Below are 21,134 nucleotides of genomic sequence, written 5' to 3'. Positions count from 1 at the left end.
ATAACTTTGGTTATTTTCACTTTTCTCGTGTCCTTCCTATCGGCTTCTACCTTCCATGGCGTAGGTAGGCCTTGTTTCTTTTTTTTTTTTCATTTGAATATTGATTTATCTATGTACCACTGCTCTTTCCTCATACAAAAGAGTTTCATGTTGCTTGGCAATTTACAATTCTACGAGGTTTTATTGAACTTGGGAAGATAGCCAATTACGTTGCCAAACGTTTGTCACATCACAGAATTTCAAATTCTTTACAGTACAATTTTCGGAGAGCAAACGGGACCTTTTTATGTCACCGTCATACTCACAGAAGTAATATAAACTGAGGGCACTGTGAGGAAAGACCGGGATATGCTTCTTGGTGAATAAAATGCAGATTATTTTGACCTCTTGCGACGGACATACGGGTAATACACCCCAAATCTGCATCCCCAAGAATATTTTGGCTCAACGCATTTTACTTCTCAAGAAAATATGCAGATATGATTCACCAAATTTATCCTTTGGACATCCGTAAGTTATGTAATACATTCGTATTTTAAAACACTGTTCAGGGTTTCCAACTTTTCTTGGAAAAGGTTAATGAATCTATATTGAATCGTTTCATGTTGATAGAAATAAAAGAAGAATTCTGCATCCTTAAAGAAAATGAAAATCTGTTGTAATTTAACATAGATTAGAGAATAAAGTATCCTTTGCTTTTTGTTCTGTTTTCAGTTTGACAACTTAAAGTGGTTAAGCGTTTATGCCTAGCTTAGTTTCTACCAACTTCATCATCGTGGAGTAAATGGCTTCCCATCTACATATAAAACACATTTTCCCCTATGCTGTATTATTATTTGTAACTCTATAGCGTCATCTGTTTCCTAATTTTCTGCTTGGAGCTTTATTTTTGAATTGACAAAATCTCTTGTATAATACTTTCATTGTCGTACCATGATTCCTCCCACGCTTCTATACCTTTAAAAACGCCCTGCTGTACCTCTCATCAGCTTCTTCCACTGACTCAGCCTAACTAACTCCTCGCCAGTACCAGGCCCGAATAAATAGGGAGGTTTGGAGTCAGGACTACTTCAGTCCATAAAACATCTGGCAAAACCAATTATAAAATGAGCGATTCAAGAGGAGACTTTTTAAAAACAGCGACCCTGTCTAGGGATTAGCTGAGAAGAGGAGTGTGCGATAAGAATCCAGCGTGTCGTGTAAGGAGTAAATGGACCAAATTGGGCTAGGTTGAAGACATTATACGGAGTATATAATATTCCGGCTGTCTTAGGGAAATCAGGATATGTTTGCGAGCATAGTTGGAATAGTATAGGAAACACAACATTACAAGTGGCAGGGGGAAAGACTGCAAGGATTAGAGGGGTTATTTTGAGGCCAATTACATGACATAAGTAAGATCGCTAGATCACGCTACGTACACTTTCAAAAAAGTGTTGAATCTGTTTCTTGTAACACATGTACTCATAGGCAGGATGTTGGATAAGGTAGGCGAGAAGAAAATGACAGAGAAAACGAAAGCAGGTAATAAATATAGAGGGGAGTAGCTGTGCAAGATCTTTAGGAAAATAAATTCTATTTATGTACAAGGGTAAAAAGAAATAAGTTGTATCCTTGTATAATTGTTAAAATGATAAACAAGACGATTCGCTAGAGGTGTGCATTACTTAGTATAAAAGGGGAAAATGTTTGATTGGATGTTGGTCGGGTACACATACAACAGAAATATTATTAGGGGAGGAACAGGGTGGCTTTAGACAAGGAAGAGGGTGTGTGGATCAACTGTTATCTTATAAAAGTGATGCATGAAGTGTGACAGTAAATGGGAAAACTTTATAAAGGGTTTATTATACAATTGAAAGAGAAGTGTAGTGGTTTTCGTTCAGAAGGTAAAGTTATTGATAGTGATTACGAATGTTATGAAAGCAAACAGTATGTTAGAATACGTAGGTAAGAGAATGGTAAGTTTGGAGTAAAAGTTTAATATCTGTGTGGATGGAGTGATGTGAGAAGTCAGTGAAGGGAATTGACAAAGTTGATGGATAATAAAATAGAGCATGGAAGGTTAGTGTTTGAATATGATTCAGTACTGATTTGGTATAGTGGAGGAATTTGAGTGTAAATATGAGCCAGTTTAAAGTTATGAGGGTAAATGGAAACCGGGAAGGCAATGGTGGAAGAAGTGGATCTGTGTGGGTGTTTTAAGTAAATATTGCATATTAGGGTGAGAAAATTTGCAAATTACTGAATATGGAGCAAAGAGGCGGTAGGATATTTTCTCAAAACCGGGAAGAAACTTCCAGCATCTGCAGAAACCAAAGAAGAATGTTTGCAGAATTATTGTACCAATTCTTCCTCCTGGATGTGAAGTGTCAGTGTTGAATGTATAAACATAGTCAACTTCAGGCACACGTGAAATGTCAAAAGATCGTGCCCTGATTGTGATCTAGAAATTAGAGTGCATTTTGGCAATATGCCAGTAACGCCATGATTTTGCTAGACTTTATTTAATGAATGTGCTGAAGAAGGAAGTGTGTGGTAAGGTCAACATTGTCTTCGTAGCTCAGAACAACTTCTAATCTTGGCATAAAGACCCTTCCTTCCCATTTCCTTTTCTTCTAACTTCACTGTAGGATGTTATCGAACGATTGTGCAAAAGTTTTATATCTCAAAAGCCGACATTTTGGTCACTAGAGCTGAACGTGGAGTCTAATTTTAGCCATTGCGTGGGAATAAGTGTTTTTTTTTTTTTTTTTTTGTATCGATTTTCATATTGTTATGATTCTAACCAGTAAAAATGTTTATATACGTATATATATACATATACATACACATATACACACATATATATAAGCATATAGTATGAATAGGACGGAAAAAAAGCCTGCTTAGTATTATACATTTACTTTCTAATTTTTCGAGACGTTAAGTCTCTTCCTCAGGTCTGTAAACAAAAAAAAATTACAAATTAAAACCAGCCTCAGTAAAAATAACAGTTATAAAAGTCGAGAATCATGAAAATCTTAAATAGTCTAAATAAGAAAAAATAGAATACAAATAAAAAGTGAAGAATGCTTAAATCAGTGCCTATTATTATTGGAGTTAAAAACTGAGTGACGTTCACCCGTTTGGAAGGAAGGGCGTTAACTATGCTGTAAACAAAACTGTGGAAGAGGTGTGACCATTTAATGGGGCACAAGCTGCTTAAAACGGAGAGAGAATAATTATTGGGGGCTTGGGCAACGATGTGAAAATCTTGATATGAAAATGAGGTTTTACATTTATTGCAGTGTTCTCGTATGTTAGAAAATTCTTCGGTTTTCAAAGTACATCCAGTACGGTGACTGAATCCGAGATGAGAATCAGTTCTGACTTTAAGCAATCTCTTGGTGGCTCCAACGTGTTTTCCAATTTTACATTTCGGGCAAGTAAAGCAATAAACCACCAAAGATCGCATCAAAGACGGAAGTTTATCTTTGTGGGAGAACAAAGAGCCGAGAGTTTCAGGATTTTTAGTTCTTAATTTGAGATTCAGAGCCGGAAAAGTATTCCGAATGACTTTTTGTGTTTGCAACTTAAATGTGTTGGAATGAATAAAAGGAATAGAGGCATACATTAATAATTTAGGTACGTTCGATACAGGTTGACGTGGCTAAAATTTGTTACTTAAGTCTTATTCACATTTTTAAAGAAGAAAGATGGAGGATACGAATTGTTTTTAAAAAACAGGAGTAAAAATTGAATTTCGCTGTGGAAGTTATGCCAGCTGGAAGATAACGTATAAGTGCGTTGTAACAGCGTGGAGATAGTATTTGATTTAATTTTTAGGGAACAGCTGCTTTAGAAGTTTTTCTAAAAACGCTCGTATTAAAACCATTTTCTGTCCTAGTGATTAAAATATCAGAAAAAGCAAGTTGTTGTCACGCTTATGCACAATTGAGAACTGTATACTAGGGTGTAGGCCATTAATATATTCTAAAAAAAGTTTCGGTTGCATCTCTGGATCTAAATAAAGCAATAGTGTCATCCACCAAGACGATACGATAAGGGACACCCATCCAGCATATGTTCCTCAAAAGAGCACATACAAGCATTAGCCATAACGGGGCCAAGTGGAGACCCCATCGAAACACCATCAACTTGTAACTAGTTTGTATACTTTATTGTTAAAAATAAAGTGAGTGTCCTGCATTGCAATTTCCAGGAGTTTCTTAAAATTATCCTTATTAAAACCATGATATAAAATATTTTCATCATAAAAGATCTTATGTAAGATAGTCAACCGTCGCCTGCAACAGTATGTTCGTAAAAAGAGTCGTGACGTCCATACTCACCATATGTAAGTCAACATCCTGTCGTAAAATATCAGGTACAAGGTTAGCCGAATTGAGTGAAACATATTCATTTTTTACAAATGGCTGTAGATTTGATACCAAGACTTAACGTCTCGGAAATTTGGAAAATAAATGTATAATGCTACCCTGGCTTTTTTCCGTTCAGATGCCCTAACCTTACTGTGTGTGTGTATGTATGTGTGCATACATACATACATACATACATACATACACACACACACACATATATATATATATATATATATATATATATATATATATATATATATATATATATATAAATATTTAATGCGCAATAAAATGAAAGGTTAGTGCTTAAATGGTATTTATGGAATTTTTCTTAGCATGAATATGTTTAACTGCATAAATTTTCATCACATTTTTAACGTTTTTTTTCAAATTCGCTAATTGCCTAAATATTTGTCCGACTACAATAATATCGTACATCAGAAATCACTGCCAATTGATTGTGGAAGAGTATTTGTTTTATCATTAATTTGTCCATACATAAAAATTATAAAAAGAAATGTAGAAACGCTAAAAGGATGCCAATTGCCATTGTTTCAGAACAAAATCAGCTAGTGTCAAGTCAGTACAGGAAAGTGAAGTTTTATTATCGCCGGAAGCAGTGGTTCCCAATCTTTGTCACTCTGAAGAATCCTTGAGACAATTTTTCTCATCCCAAGGAACCCCAGTATACACACACACATGTATATATATATATATATATATATATACTGTGTATGTATGTATGTATATATATATATATATATATATATATATATATATATATATATATATATATATATATATACTGTATATATATATAGCCATAGTTTGGCATGAAGAGCTGTGCTATGTCTCAAAACCCATAGATAGATACATAGTATCCTCCATATATACACCTAAATCCGTCTCCATACTAAGGTATGGGCATTGAATATCCAATGGTACCCAACTATGGACTGGGATTACTCTGACAAATTTTGTTCTATCTCAGTCCCGGCCATGCAAAGAGCAGGGGACTTCCTAAGGGGATAACACAGTCTTTCCTTCTTAAAAATAATAATTTTCATAATCTATGGATTATATTATATATATATATATATATATATATATATATATATATATATATATATATATATATATATATATATATATATATATATATATATAAATGGAAGCATGAGTGAGAAGTAGAAAAATATAAATAAGTTATAAGTTGTAAATGTGTAAAAGACTTTTGGTTTATTTGCTTTTATTTTTTATTGTATAAAATACGTAATGTGACGGTGTTCAAGGACTATTCTTTAACAATAGTCGTTACATGACCTAAAACTTGAAAAGATTCTAAATACAAAAGTCACAGAGTCATAGGTTTTACCTTCAGTGTGTTACTTGGGCTTGCTTATCTTTGCATAGTTTCTCAATGCTGGGGCGAATTTCTGACAAACACACCCGCAGTTCTTCCTCAACAGACAGAAGCCGATTTCTAGATTTGCTTTGTACAGTACTAAGACATGAAAACCTTGCTCACTGAGGTAAGAAGCAGAAAATTGGAGTAAAATATCTAATGCTTTTGCTGAGACGACTGGGTACTCTTCTCTTACAGAAATCCAAACCACATCAAGTGGTACTTTATTAAACATTGTCCTTAAGTTTCTAACATACTTTAGTTCAATTATTTCTTCCTCTTCTTGTAGGTTAAGCAGGTTTTGCGAATTTGAAGAGAGCTCAGTAAAGGGATTTATAACCCAGTCATACAAATCTGATGATAAGGATGGGAAGTACTTATCAAGTTTTTCAGCCAGTGATTCCAAATGACTCGTAATTAAGGGTATGATTTCTTGATAATCACTCTCGGTATCAACTTGAAGCAAGAGTGGAAACATTTCAACATTGCCTCTTGAGAGATGTTTTTTCCAAACAATAACTTTATTCTTGAAAGCAACAAGCCTGTCTGTCGAAGTCAGAATGTTTTCTAGTCGACCCTGCATGCTGGAGTTCAGGTTATTTAAATGGTGATAAATGTCTGCCAAATAAGCTAATTTCATTTGCCAGTCTGTGGATTCAAGATTTTCATAAAAAAACTTACTTTATCGTTCTCTTTGCAGAAAAGAAGCAATTCTTCTTGCAGCTCAAATAGCCTTGACAAAACTTTCTCTGGAAAGCCATCTGACCTCGGTGTGCAAAAGGAGTGGCACGTGATCTTTTTGCATATTTTCACACAACCTAGCAAACATGCGAGACTCAAAGAACTTCTCAGTGGAGAAAACAGTGAGTCGTCACAACTTAGGGGTTTATTTTTTTTTTTGCACGTGATACAAAGCCGTTTACTGAGCCAGTCATGGAGGGAGTACCACCAGTGCAGATTCCAACACATTGTCTCCAGGACAAACCACAAGATTCCGAATATAAAGACAATGTGTTAAAAATATCTTGCCCTTTGGTCGTGTCTGAAAGCTCTCTACAGCAAAAAAAAAAAAAAAAAGTCCTCCATTATCTTACCCTCATTTTCAAATCGAACAAATGCTAGCAGCTGGGCTTTACCCATTATATCCGTCGACTCATCAACTTGCAGGGCAAACTTTGCATGCTTCAGTATTTCAGACAAAATGTCTGAAATATTTCGGGACATGTCATCCACACGCCTACTAACTGTTGTATCAGAAACAGGAACTTTGCTTACTTCTCTCACAGCTTCCTCGCCTATCATTGTCTTCACTATTATTTTACAAGCAGGCATTATGAGGCCCTCAGCAATAGTTACCTTTTTATTTTTTTTAGCAACTAGCTCAGCCACTAAATAGCTCGCTTCTTGGGCCTTTTCACTTGTCATTACCTTCTTTTCAAAGAACTTTCTTTGTTTCTTCTGTGAGTCCACGAGTTTGCGAAAATAATCAACTGATTTATAAGACAAGTGGCTGTGATTAGTAGAGAAATGTCGCTTTAACTTGGCGGGGGCCATAGCTGTGTTAACTATTTTTTTTTTTTTCAAATGATGCATAATGGAAGAGGGCAGTTTTTGTCCCCTGTCCACGTGAATCCAACGGCCAGATAACTCTCATTATAATGCCGAATTTTGTTATCACTCGCCTCTTCTCTGCTTGTACTTGGCTGAGAATCATTTTCACTCTTCTGATCCTCTTCGTCAATTGGATGCTTCCTTTTCAAATAATTCAACATCTCAGCCTTTCACAATTCCTAAAGGACGGTTGAAATAAAAACTGTTGCTCCTTCTGTTCAAGGCAGGCTGATAAAAAAAAAAAAAAAAAGTATATGCCTACGAAATCTCACGGTATGTTTAACGAAGAAAAAAAAACATTATATAAATAAAAAGTAAATAAATAAAACATGAATTCTCACGGAACTCCTGGCGATCGTTCACGGAACCCCCTTTGGGAATGGCTGGTGGAAAGTATAAAGCTGGGTAACAAGGTACGTGGTTATAGCGATACTATTATTGTTGCGGGATAGAGCCCCCAATTTGAGGAACAAGGGTAATACCTTCATATATGGAAGACCGTACAAAGGTGTTGATTTGTGTATTTGACTTTAAGCATTAACGTATGATAGGGAAAAAATCAGTATACTTTTCCGTACTCTCTTTCGTATTCAGGTACTGAACCATCCATACCCTACCCTGGAAGAGGAATAGCTAGAGAGAATAATTGCAACTCCTTGATGGAGCCTTGGGCTCCCGACAGTTGGTTAATTGTTTCAAAAGTGAGACTGTTGGCATCGGTTTTTTGTGAAGGGAGCGAAGGAGAGGAAATGGCTGATGGAGAAGGGTAGGTAAGGATGAAGCACAACAGAGTAATATTTCTGCTACCTACTTGCAAAGATCTACAACAGTGTTCATTGTGCCATAAGAAAAGTAATTTTAACTATAATTTTTTTATGGCTATGTTAAGAAAGACGCTACCTACACTTAAGAAACAATGAAGAAAGTTATATGGGGTCCTCATCGTATAATTAGAACATATTGACACGTGATTCTTCTTTAGAGGCCCCAACATTATATCGACTCCCCCCCAGTATGAAATAGACTACATTTTCAGATCATTACAGCCTCCCCACATTAATGTAAGCATCTAATTCAAAGGTGTCCATGTCCATCCGAATTTTTCCAGAAAAAAAAAAATTGTGCTATTTTTTTCATATTTCGAACAATAACTCATTAAAATATTTACTTGTTAATGATACTTTCAAATAATTCAACTGAGCTCTTTGTTTAATATTTAGCAATATTCATCTTAACTGAAATCGTTTCTTTTGCATTCTGTGCGGGCTGAATCCAACACTCCTTGTGTTGTATTTTTGTATGGTAATACATTTCGTACTTTAAGGTCACTTAAGACAGCATTTCATTAGTATTTGGTTCGATTTTTTCTTTTTATTCTGTTTGCATTTTTTATGTCTATAATTTCCAATTTGACCTTCAATAATGGAAAAAAAAACTGTGGTGACGTTAACAATCACGCATATTTTGTTTGTACGAGCATTTATTTTCGATGAAGATAAATAAATGCCATGTAACGGGGAGGAAGGCATCATTATTTATTAGTAGGAAACTAAAGAAAAATTTTTAGTATGCTCTTTCTCTCAGAAACTGACGTTTCATACGACATATCACAAAATGACCAAGTTCATAGCAAAGCAAAATAATGGGTGTCGTCCGAACATTTCGTTAAGCACGATTGGCAGCTGTCATTTTCTATGTTAATTTGATTTTTTATTCTCATTATTATGAATTACGACTATCGTTAATAATCACTGTTCTCGAAATTATGATTAAATCGTAGCTCTTTCAGTAGTTGTAGATCTCAGGCATACGTAAATGCATAAATGCTTGAGAAGCTGAAGGGAAATGCACACCAGTAATTGATCTCCAAATGGAATTTTTAATCATCAATTCTCTATGAACCTCAGGTCATACGGAAGTGACTGTAAATACTTTATACGAATAAATTCCTCTTTATATAAATTGCCAGTACTTACGTACAATACTAAGTCTACCTAAATACAGAGGATATGAAAATTCTTTATTATACAAATGCCATTATAGTGATTTTATTAAATTGCCATCGAGGATTAGAGCATAAGATTCCTAAGCTCTTAAGGAGTGTTGTTTTGACTTAGGTGTATGTGCTAGGATTCCTTTATATATTTTGTATACGCATAGATTAAGTTGTTATGGTGAATGAATAGGTAACGGACGTGTCAGTCACAGTTTATATTCCAGCAGTTAGACGTGAGAGACAAAAGGGAGAGGAAGTTTATTGGAAACAGCTGATACTCGGATTTCTTTTATCTATTAGGTAACCGTGCTCCATCAAAGCGTGAGTTACAGTAGTAGGTATTTTTATTCAATAACTCCAGTTTTAATTGCCGTCGAGGAAGCGTGCTTCCCTATATGTGATTTCCAGTATATGAATTCAATTAAGTTTTCAAAGGTCTGGTCTTCACATGCGGTATAAATTGACCATCGCAGCGCTCTCTCTCTCTCTCTCTCTATTTATATATATATATATATATATATATATATATATATATATATATATAAACATGCCTGCATACATACCTATCTTTACAAATTCCTACATTTTAGTTATGTGTATGCCTCAGTTTTCCTTTGTTATGTTAATTTGGCTGATTACAAGCCCATATTTGTGACGAAATTCTTTCATTTTCTCAAGAATCCAGACTTTTGCATTAAAGATTTCAAAAGTAAATGTGGGAAGAGGTAGACTGATTGGTGACTCGATTTACCCCTTGAACTTAACAGGAGTGTAACCGAAATAATACTTACAGAAATAGTACCTTACAGAGGAGAGGAAGATCATGCATTGAGATGAGAGGAGGTCCATTAATCAAAAGAATACGTATAGATTCAGTCCTTTCAGGTATGAAAGTGTTCGGGAATGTTTTCTGAACTAAGACAGAAAACTTTGATTACCAGCTTTTCATATTCCCTTCAGGAATGTCATAAAATAGGAATCACAGATGTTTTGTATCGGCGGTATTGTGAATGTGGTTTTTTTTCTTAAGAAAGCTTACCTTTATTTAACTTTTATGCACCTAAGACTTACCTTTATTTAACTTTTATGCACCTATAGTCTTGCATTAGTACCTGATATTAGAGTCGATTTGACAGCGAATGTAAACAGGCAAAGCTTTTTTATTAATACCAAGGTTACTAATGCATTGCTTATCTCGACAGTATTTTGGTTTAAACCGTTATAATGATGAAAGTTTGCATTATATTTTCCTCTAATTTTTTTTAATGTAACTAGTCACTTTGTTCGTGCGGAGTCGAAAGCCAAGTGTGGCTAATACCGAAAGTTTATGTTGAGCACTTAATATGACCAGATGCTAAGAAAACTTGCTGTCCCACCTAAAAATCCAGATTTTTTATGTGGAAGCATAGGAAAATTAAATGAATTGCCAGAGATATGCAGTTTATTTCAAAAGTTCAGAGATATGCAGTTTATTTCAAAAGTTAAAGTATAGCGCTGTAGATTTCAAAATTTTTTTAAGTAATACGTAACGTGTTTATATATTGCTGTCATGATATCCTTTATTTTTATATTAACATTATCAATAAACTCAGATGAAAGCAATCCATATTTATAGTAAAATTACAGTAATCAACAATGAAAACAATCCATATACCTTATAAAGACGGGATAAGTTTAAATACAAATAATCCATACACATTACAAAGACGAGATAAGTTGAAATGAAAAAAAATCAACGTTCCCTAATGTCCATGAATGTGAGTAACCATTGTCACTGCTGATAGATGACATAAGGTGAATATTGCACTATATATATCGTTTGTTTTGAAACATGCATATATATTTTGTGATTACTGTGTGATCTGGAAGAAAATACAGATTTTATCTCAGCTCTTATTGAATTTGTCTTACATTGTTCAAGTGCATTTTGATCGTGGTCAAGTGAAGGTTTTCCTAATTTCGCGGCACAAGAATTACCAGTAATAAAGTAAAAAGTGTGCTTTAGTCAGTGGGAATTCATCGGCCACTTCTGAATTTTCTTCATATTATTTGTTATTATTGCAGTGATGTTTCACATGGGTCATTCTCTAGAAGGCCTTCTATATCTTACGTATGAAGAGGCAAGAATTAGAGTAATATTTGTTGCGTCAACGTTTGGAGTGAAACATCCTAGCACATTTAAAGTGAGTTTCCAGTACTGAAAAGTAATAAATTTAAATATTTTTTTTAGTTGGGCACTAAATTTCCACTGCCGTTTTGCGGAGTACATCTTCATTTTCCGCAAAAATATTTTTGGTCAGCTTCTGTAGTAATGCGGTTAACTTTCTCATTTCATTACTGTCGTTATGTTATTGCCTCCATCGCCGTGCAACGCTTAGGGCCTCAGTCTTTGCAAAATTCCGCCACTCATATCTCTCCAGTGCTACCGCTTCCACAGTTCTATCGTGTTCTTCATCTCATCCATGAAATTTTTCTACAAATACCCTAATCTGATGTCTGTTCATTATTATAGTGTATTCGAGATCTCAACCAGTATCCAAGAACTCCGTATTGTTAACCAGTATTCCAGTACTTCTTTTCCAGCATATTGATTTACATTCCTTATGTTAATTCATTCATCACTGAGAGTTAGCATCTCCTCGTGTTTGGTTTACAGAACTGGAAATGTATTTTGAATTCCACTTACGAAGGCCTCTCTATGTTTATCTTTTGGAAGTTGTATTATATTAAACTTAGGTACTTTGAGTAAACTTCTTAGTTTTATGCTTTTAGTTTCAGCAGTGACAAGTGTACTTCCTGACATTCCTTAGCGTTCTTTTTCTCTTTCTGTTAATGGCTGTGTGGTCTGTTTGGTGTACGAATGCCATCTGGAGATGTCTAAGTGGGTTTATGTATGCCTTTGTCTGATTACAAGATCATTCGCAGAACAGCAACTAATCAGTGACCTCATTTTTGTTGTGTCTCTCTCTCAGGCCTTCATTGCCCATTGGAACTTCGTATAGTTCGTACCAGTCTTTACGTTCATAATATTAATAAAAGTTCTTATAATATGTATTTCTGATATTTCATAGATAACGTTCTGCAGTTCTGTTCAAAATTCATCTTTGATTTCTTTGGGAAGTTCACTTGTTCATGCATAGTCCTTTCCGGTCAGTCAGTGCCTTTTCTGCATTTATTGTGCCTTAAAAAGGAAGACAAATATTTCTTGGACAACTCCAAGGGGGTCATGTCAGTGTTCTCCTGTGGATACGAGAGGTTGGAAGGACCCAACCAACTTTGAAGAGAACTGTGAAATGGGATGCTAGAGATGAGTGGAGACATTGGAAAGTAAAACTTATAAAAGGCATGACTTGCGGAATTTCAAAGTCTATGTGCCTCACGCGATGTGTGTGTGTGTGTTATTTGAAGCATAGGTTGCTAGAGAGAAATAGCAACAAAACGCTAACTACCATATTCATAATTTAATTTCTGAATCAGGAGTGAACACCTTTTGCACAAAACTTCCACAATATCATCATGCGGGAATTGAGGAGGACGAAGAGTGATTTTTGTCTGGGGTCGATGAAAGATTTGGAGCCAGTCCGAAAGCTCTTGTTGTGGGTGAAAGAATACAAATACGAGATGTTAGTTCTATTTGTTTAGCTAAACTTGAGTGGCAAAGAGGAGTTAAAATATCAGTTTTTATCATTGAGAAATGGGAAAGAGTGAAAGTGAAAGAGAAGGTTTTTTGAAGAGCCGAAACATGAAAGGGTATATGTGATTTGAACCCAGAGGTAGGTAACAGAGAAAAAGAAGGTATTATTGCCAAATATAATAAAGTTCCTAGAATAAATAAGAAACGAGAGAATCTTGTGAAAATGTATTTCGAAAATGACTTGATTGTTGAACATAATGGTTTCAACGATGAGTTTTGAAGTGGTAAGGAAAAAGAGGTTATATGCTTATAAAGAGTCGTATATGATCATTACTTCGTTGAAGCAGATGTTTAGATAGGTATAAGTTGAAGTTGGAGAGGAAGAGGGGAAAATATAGCTGAGTATATAGTTAAGATAATTGTGTTTGATGAAAAGGAAGTGGGAAGAGCACGTAAGGAGAAAATAGATGAAATACCTATTAGGCTTAAAGAAATAGAGTTGGACGAAATAATTGAGGAGTTTGTTAAATTCCATGATTTGATCTTTTTGGCAACAGGCAGTGTGTTTTTGTATTAACGATTAGGAAGAGGGAATAAAGAAAGTGATTGGCGGAATAAGGGAATAAAAAGACTTGTGGCCGGGATGGAGAGTATTTTAGCTGTAATTACATGATAGAAGAGAAGATCATGTATACATATACAGGGTAATTAATATGATCATCAAGAAGAAAATGATAGAGAGAGACAGAAGAAATAAAAGTAGAGAGGTTGAGGTAAGAACTTAGGAAAAACAAGAACTTTCTCCTTAGGGAAGTGTTGGTGCTGGTGTACAATTTAAATGATCTCAGGTTAATAGATACAAATGGAAAGATACTCTGTGAAGTGAATGCAGTCCTGAATCGATGGAGTGAGTAGTTTGTAGATTTGCTGGTTTTGGAAAATAGAAGAGAGCTATATCTGAATGATGACTCAAGAGTGGAAAGGTTTAGTGTAATTTTGTGAATGTTTTTAAAAGCGATAACTAGTCAGGAAATAAGTAGGGCAATTAAAATGTTTAACAATGCAGAGACATCAGGCGTTGAATGGGTTGCAAGTAAGATGCTACAACATGGTGTTGTTAGTATGCTGAGTGGCAGACCAGGTTTTGTTAGGCATGCCTGGATGATGGATTGATTCTGAGGAGATGGGTGTAAGAAGTGATTGTTCAAGTATATAAAGATAAAAGTGATGACAGTGACTGTATGATTTACAGGGTCATAACTTGACTTGGTATACCACGGAAAGTGTATGGTACGATTAAGATTCAGAAAGTAAGACGGAAGTCATTAGGACTGATATGGGAACACAAACAAGGGTATGGACTGGGAAGATTGTGTGTAACTTATATACACAGCTTAAAACTAAAGTGAAAAGTTCTGTCTGGTATAAATTGAGCTAGTAAATGCTTATGGTAGAAATCATAGAGACAGCGTGATGGGTGTTGAGGATGTATGATATAGAAGGGAAGTTGTTGAGTGATTAAATGTTTCAGTGCTGAAGAGAAGAATGTTTTAGAAAATGTAAACAAGATAGTGAATGTTTAGGAGTGAAATTGGTTTCTGAGTTGACTGTGTGTTATATCTCCATGATTGTTTAATATATTTATTAATAATAGAACGCTGTTAAAAGCTAGAGAAGGAGTAGTAGCTGAGGGTACTGTAGCCAAAAGGTGCCAAATTGGGAAATAAAGAAGAAATCTTTTGTAATCAAATAGAGTTGATGATGAAGGAAAAGTTTAGGTTAGTAGTAAGTAAATTCATGTTTAGAATAATTAGGCCGTTTATGATTTTTTACCCTCAAGGAATATAGTTAAGGAATGATATACACAAGTTATTTATAACCAACCACCACGTGTAAAATTTTCTGTGACTTTTGTATCCAGCGTAAAATAATAAAAATATATAAGAAACAAAGGAGACAAGCGTAGGTATGTAGTCATACATTTACCCAAAAATTTTTGGAGACGCAAATAAGATTCTCTCACTCTCTCTCTCATGGTGCAGCTCCAATTTACATATATATGGTGGATTTATCTTCTGATGCTCCATTTCATATTCATTGCCTGCGAACTTTCAAGAAGTCTTAACAAAGAGTGATATAATATTACCATGATATAAAAATTTCCGATTGATCTTCAGGTGCTTCTTCGTGGTGGTTACCTCTGTTTCGGTCTGAAACCTCTATTCCAAAGTCATCTGATAACACCACACTGGTTTCACTTGGTGTATTCATCATCATTCAGGCAAAAGAAACAAGCACAGAGTTTCATAGGAAAAAACTATGACCCAACTTCATCATTTCCGTTAAATTTCCTAAGGTTATAGGTCATGCAGAGACGGAGGATATGTTCGATTGTAATAACGATGTGAAGAAACTAAAGATTTTGAAGAATCAACATGTAATCGTCCTCGGTGAAATGGAAAAGCGCTGACTTTTTTAATATTTATTTTTATAATAATTTCAAAACTTCAAGCTTGAATTGTCCAATGTTCGTAGGAGTATCGTTTGGAGTGTGTCCGTGTTCTGATATTTTTTAAACCAATCACTCTGAAATTTTAAAACCATGTGTTCATGGCTTTTTAAATTTCGCAGTGCTTTGTTTACAATATATCAGAGTACAGACGCACCCAAAAACGATACGCCTACGAATATTGGATAATTTAAGCTTGATTTTTTGGGACTATTATATAATAGATAAACAATGTGCATCTCTTTTAGAAAATTTCAGAAAACTCCAGTTTTGTAGTATTCCGTCATTAGACATGAATCCTCAGTAGTCATGACGTTCCTTTAATGAAAACATTTGAAATTATCTTGAGTGTTCGACCAGTGATGGTTTTTTTTATTGTAAGACGTATGAATATATAGTTTTAGAAGAAATAATGTATATAGAAACATTATCTACTTGCTAATCATAAATCACTAAAGGATACGGCTGAAGCAGTTTAATATAGTTTATCGATGATAATATTTGGGAAAGCAACAAATTGCTCATTCAGCTTTTGGATTTCTTTTTTAATCTGTTTATCTATGTATCTATCCATTTTCCATACAAACATCAAGAATGCGTATCCGTCTCCTTGAAAAGAAGTACTTGATATGGGGTAACTAGATTGAAACCAGGGAGGAAGTGAAAAACAGAAGGTAGAAAGTGTCAAGAGCCCAAGCCTAGATACTGAAGTTAATCGAAGATCAAGAAGAAATAATATTTTTTGACAAACAGGTTTTTGATGTTGACAGATCCTTGTGTTCATGGGGTATCATTGGTGTAAGGGTAAAAGAGAAAAGTACTTGCCGAAAGGGAGTATGGGTCAAAAAATGCCACTAGAAAAAGAAGAAAGATTACTCCATGCTGAACGATTTTGTGAGGTCATGAATATAGTATATGAGGTAGGGGAATAATTTTATTGATATACCACAAGCCAAAGAAGACCTGAGTGTATTTATGAAGAGTAATCAATAATAAAGGAAAAAAGACAGAGATGGAAAACACCAGACTATAATGGAATCACTGCAGGGATGGTTTTAGCCAAAACGGAAGTGACATTGCATATACTGTACAACCTAGACTGTTTTTAGGATATGTAATGAGGAAACAAAGCTTTAAGAATTCGGAACTAGAAGTACTAGCAAAGGTAACAAAGAAAGGCGACCAGGCTGAATGCAGTAACTGTAACGGCATTGCAGTATCATTAGTTGTATTGAACATTTTCAGTAAGTTTATTTATAGCGAGGTGGATAAGAAATTAATAAAATTTTTATGAGATAAACAGGGTGGTTTTGAAAAGAAAGGAGTTGCCCTGGTCAAACATTTGTGTTAAGACATTGTGCAGAAGTATATGTGATTTATTTATCCTCGTCTGATATTTTTTGTTGAGTACTAGAAGTCATTTGACAGCATTCACAGACAGTATATGGAAAACATTAAGTTGCTGTGGCATTCCCATTAAACATGTAAAGCCCTTTAAAATCATCCAGGAACAAAGTAGATGCAAAGTTAATGTTGGTAGTCTCTTGCAAATGACTTGGCAGTAAACGGTGGGATGTTACAAGGGAATGTTATTTCACCTTTACTTTCCACCCTTCTCATAGGTTTTTCAATGAAAAAAGTGCTCAGAGATGGTAGAAAAAAATTAGCTATAAGAATTACAGAAGTCTGACAGTCTGAAAATGTGTAGATTATGCTGATTTAATTGGTAAAACACAATAAAATTAAAAAAGCTTGCTTCATTGAATGCATCATGTATCTAGATAGAAGCAATGCGCACTGAGTAAGCATAAAAGGATAAAAAACACTAGATGTGGAAAGGATTAATGAGGTTGAATCTTTCAAATATTTAAGAAAAGTAATATCCAGTACAAGCCTCGTCAGTTGGACTTTGTTGGAGACTAAGAAAAGGCAAATCAAACACACATTTAGATAGATAATGATAAAATGGAGATAGATATAACTTGGACGTGTCCCATACACAATCCACTGGGTCCCTTTGGGCATCAGAAAACGTGGGGAGCCGAGACCTATTAGGAGAGAACTATGGAAATGAAGGTTTTGGGTGAGTGGAGAGTTTTGGAAAATAAAGTGCAGGAAAGACATGAGTGGTAGAATTACACAGTGGCACGTAGTGAAACTCACCAGTGGAGCAATGATGTTGATAATACATGCATGTAGACGAGCTTACCATGAAAAACAGACCAAATTCAGCATATGGAGACAAAACCGTAACACATAAAAATTACACCATCTTTGCAGGTGAGTGCAAGCTTAGTAATACAGTGCTTTTTTAAGGAGTCACATATTTGCAGAATGAAGTAACTACAGGCCAATTTCTATTCTCCCTGTGCTCTCCAAAGTTGCTAGAAATCTAATTTTTAAGCCACTATATTAGTATGTGGAATCTAAAGGATTGTCAGCAGGTGAGGTATGAGGCTGAAATTCGGTAAAACAAAAAACACTATTGATTAGCAGATCTCGTACGGATTTTCCACCCTAGCCTCCCGTTCAGGTGTATGGGACTCTGCTGAATATAGCTTTAACTATTCTGGTGTATCTTTTGACTCACCTCTTACTTTTGAGAAACATCTAATGCAAGTGTCAGCAACTGCACACAGAAGTTAGGTATTGTACGTAAGGCCTGGTTTATTTATAACTGTGATACAATCAATACAACTTGCTTTAGGTCATTTGCCCTTCCTTAACTTGCATAATGTTGTCTGGTGTGGATTCTATTTTTGCCAGAGATTTATCTCTTTTTAGATAGAGTGGTTCGTGGTGGTAGGTTTCGGTTTCCTAACATTAGCAGTTATGACTTAGACCGTCGATGGATGGTCTCTTGTTTATCAATTTTTCATAAGTTGTATTTTAACAGAGATCTTTTACATTCTCAATTGATCCCTGATTCCCTTTCCCTGCCGAGAGCAACCAGATTTGCTTTAATACGCTTGAATTTGCATTCAATGGCCTTTTGAGCTTGTTCCAAATGAATAGGGTATATCCTCTGAATAATAATAATTATATTAATATATATAATAATAATAATGATAGATATGTTAATATCATCCTTATATCTAAAAGAGATGAGACCAGAAGTTGTTAATCTTCCTCTTTTGAGTAATTCATTTTGGTTGAGGATGCTAACCCCATGTCATTACACTGGTTGTAACAAACACAGTCGTCTAATTACCACTGTCGAAGAAGACACCAGAGCCTTTCGAACGTGCACGCTCGTCTGCGTCCGGGAGTCAGACCTGGGTCCTCTCGCTGGGAAAGTGATAATTTGACCTGTCGATCCAGACGTCTCATATATATATATATATATATATATATATATATATATATATATATATATATATATATATATATATATATATATATATATATATATATATATATATACATATATATACATATACATATATATATATATATATATATATATATATATATATATATATATATATATATATATATATATATATGGGTCTTCTATAGTTTTTTGTAAGTACTAGAATTAGATAATAAGTTTTCCATTTTTCAACATAGCTAATTTTATCCATTATTACAAAAATGGAAACTTATTATCTGATTTTAGTACTTACAAAAAACTACGGAAAGATCCAATAGCTGATGTCATAAAAATTTTCAGTTTTAACATAAAAACTATACTAAAGGATTTCGTTTCAGTAAAAGTGTCAACGATTGGCCCATCCTTACCGTACATTTACGGATTAATCAAAACCCATGAAAGAGATTTTCCTATTCGGCCCATTATCAGTTCAACCGGTTCTATTAGTTATAAACTTTCTAAATATATAGTTAAATTTTTATCACCTATTCTGGGTACTATTTCAAATTCCCATTTACAAGACTGTTGACTTCTGTGCTAGACTTTCCCATATTGAATTATCCACTACTGACAAATTAACCAGTTTTGATGTGACATCCTTATTTACTAAAGTTCCTATTGATGACTTACTTCAATATTTATCACAACATTTGGACTTGTATAATATAGAATTACCTACCAGTGTTATTATTAATTTGTATAATCTAGAATTACCTACCAGTGTTATTATTAATTTGATATCCCCTTTGTTTAAAAAAAATGTAAATTCACTTTCAGTGGTAATTTTTATGAACAAATGTTTGGTATGGCTATGGGGAACCCTCTTTCGCCACTTTTGTCTAATATTTACATGGAATTCTTTGAGTCTAGACTTATTTCAAGAAATCTATTCTAAGGTGTTTTTAAGTTAGGTATGTAGACGATTGTTTTTGTATTGGAAAAGAAAATGTAAATATTCCTGATTTCTTGCAAACAATTAATAATCTTGTACCATCCATAAAATTCACAATAGAATATGAAGAAACAATTGTATGCCATTTCTGGGTGTCATAGTTATTAGAAATAACACCATTTTTTTTTTTTTTAAAGTGTATAGGAAATCCACGAATAATTTGTCATATATTCATTTTTACCTAACCATGCTAAAAACAAATTAAGGTGTCAGGATTTTCCAGTATGTATCTTAGAGCTCTTAGAACTTGTGTAGTCCTGAATTTTTGGAAGAGGAGTTTAAAATTATTGATAAAATAGAGATTCATTATGTTACCCTTTCATATTTTTTGGAACTTCGTAAAATAAATGAAAAAGACATATTACAATCCAACCAGTGTTAACAAAGAACTTAAGAATATTCTCTGTTTACCATTTCATCCTAATTTCATTCCTGCAGGGTCCATTTTGAAAACTATTGATATTAACTTAGTATTTAAATATATAGTATTTTGAGAAATAAACTAATTAAGAACAGCCTACCAAATTCAAACAATATTGTATACAGTATTCCTTGGTCAAACATCAAAAGGACTAAAATTAAGACACTCCCAACACAAATATGCCATCTCAAGAGGCTTATTAAATAGTGGCATTGTGGATCCTTGGCTTAAGACAGGCCATACGATGAACTGGGGTAAGTCAACGGTAACCTACAAGGTCAGCGATCATCGGAAAAGATATCTGCTAGAGACTGTGTTCATTGAAGCTACTTCAACCAGGAAATGTTAATCTCCAGATTCTCCACCCTAGATTATCCCTTGATCTTTTGTCCCTGTCTTTTTGTTTAAAGAACATGCTGCCCAGATTATCAAACTGTAACCCCGCCCCCTTCTGTTTGTATATAAATCTCTGCCAACTTCTTTGTATTCAGTGAAACTGAAAAATGTAGAATAAACTACGAAAGTAGGCTACTTGTTCAAAGTCCCGGTTTTCACTCATCTTCCGACGTGGGTTTAGTGATATTTATATATATATATACATATATATATATATAAACTATATATATTTATTATATATATGTGTATATATATACACGTGTATATATATATTATATATATTTTATAAGTATATAATTTTAGATCAACAAAATATGGGGTAAATACATAGGTAGAGACCATTTAATACTTCTTCAGTTATGTGAAAGGAGAGTTTTTTTTTTTTTGTGGTGGTGAGTCGGCAATAACATATGGTTCTTAAATGATAACGTGCTTTTGCCATTAGATTGTAGATTTTCTGTGCCTCAGAAATG

At 34.3% G+C, this 21,134-nt stretch overlaps 2 protein-coding genes across 8 annotated transcripts in view; both read right to left on the bottom strand.

Annotated features, from left to right (window-relative positions):
* Positions 1-21,134, bottom strand: part of LOC136835342 (potassium voltage-gated channel subfamily KQT member 1-like) — a 924,117-nt gene that overhangs the window by 95,732 nt on the left and 807,251 nt on the right. The window lies entirely within an intron of this gene.
* LOC136835464 (uncharacterized) overlaps positions 7,350-21,134 on the bottom strand; it is a 29,217-nt gene continuing 15,432 nt past the window's right edge. The window contains exon 2 of the mRNA XM_067099022.1: positions 7,350-7,521. Within this exon, the coding sequence (XP_066955123.1) occupies positions 7,350-7,521 (172 nt within the window). The remainder of the gene's footprint in view (positions 7,522-21,134) is intronic.

This window comes from Macrobrachium rosenbergii, chromosome 55, assembly GCF_040412425.1.
Source record: "Macrobrachium rosenbergii isolate ZJJX-2024 chromosome 55, ASM4041242v1, whole genome shotgun sequence".
In the NCBI taxonomy this organism is placed as follows: Eukaryota; Metazoa; Arthropoda; class Malacostraca; order Decapoda; family Palaemonidae; genus Macrobrachium; species Macrobrachium rosenbergii.
Note: the sequence above shows the minus strand (reverse complement) of the source record. Positions and strands in the feature narration are given on the sequence as shown.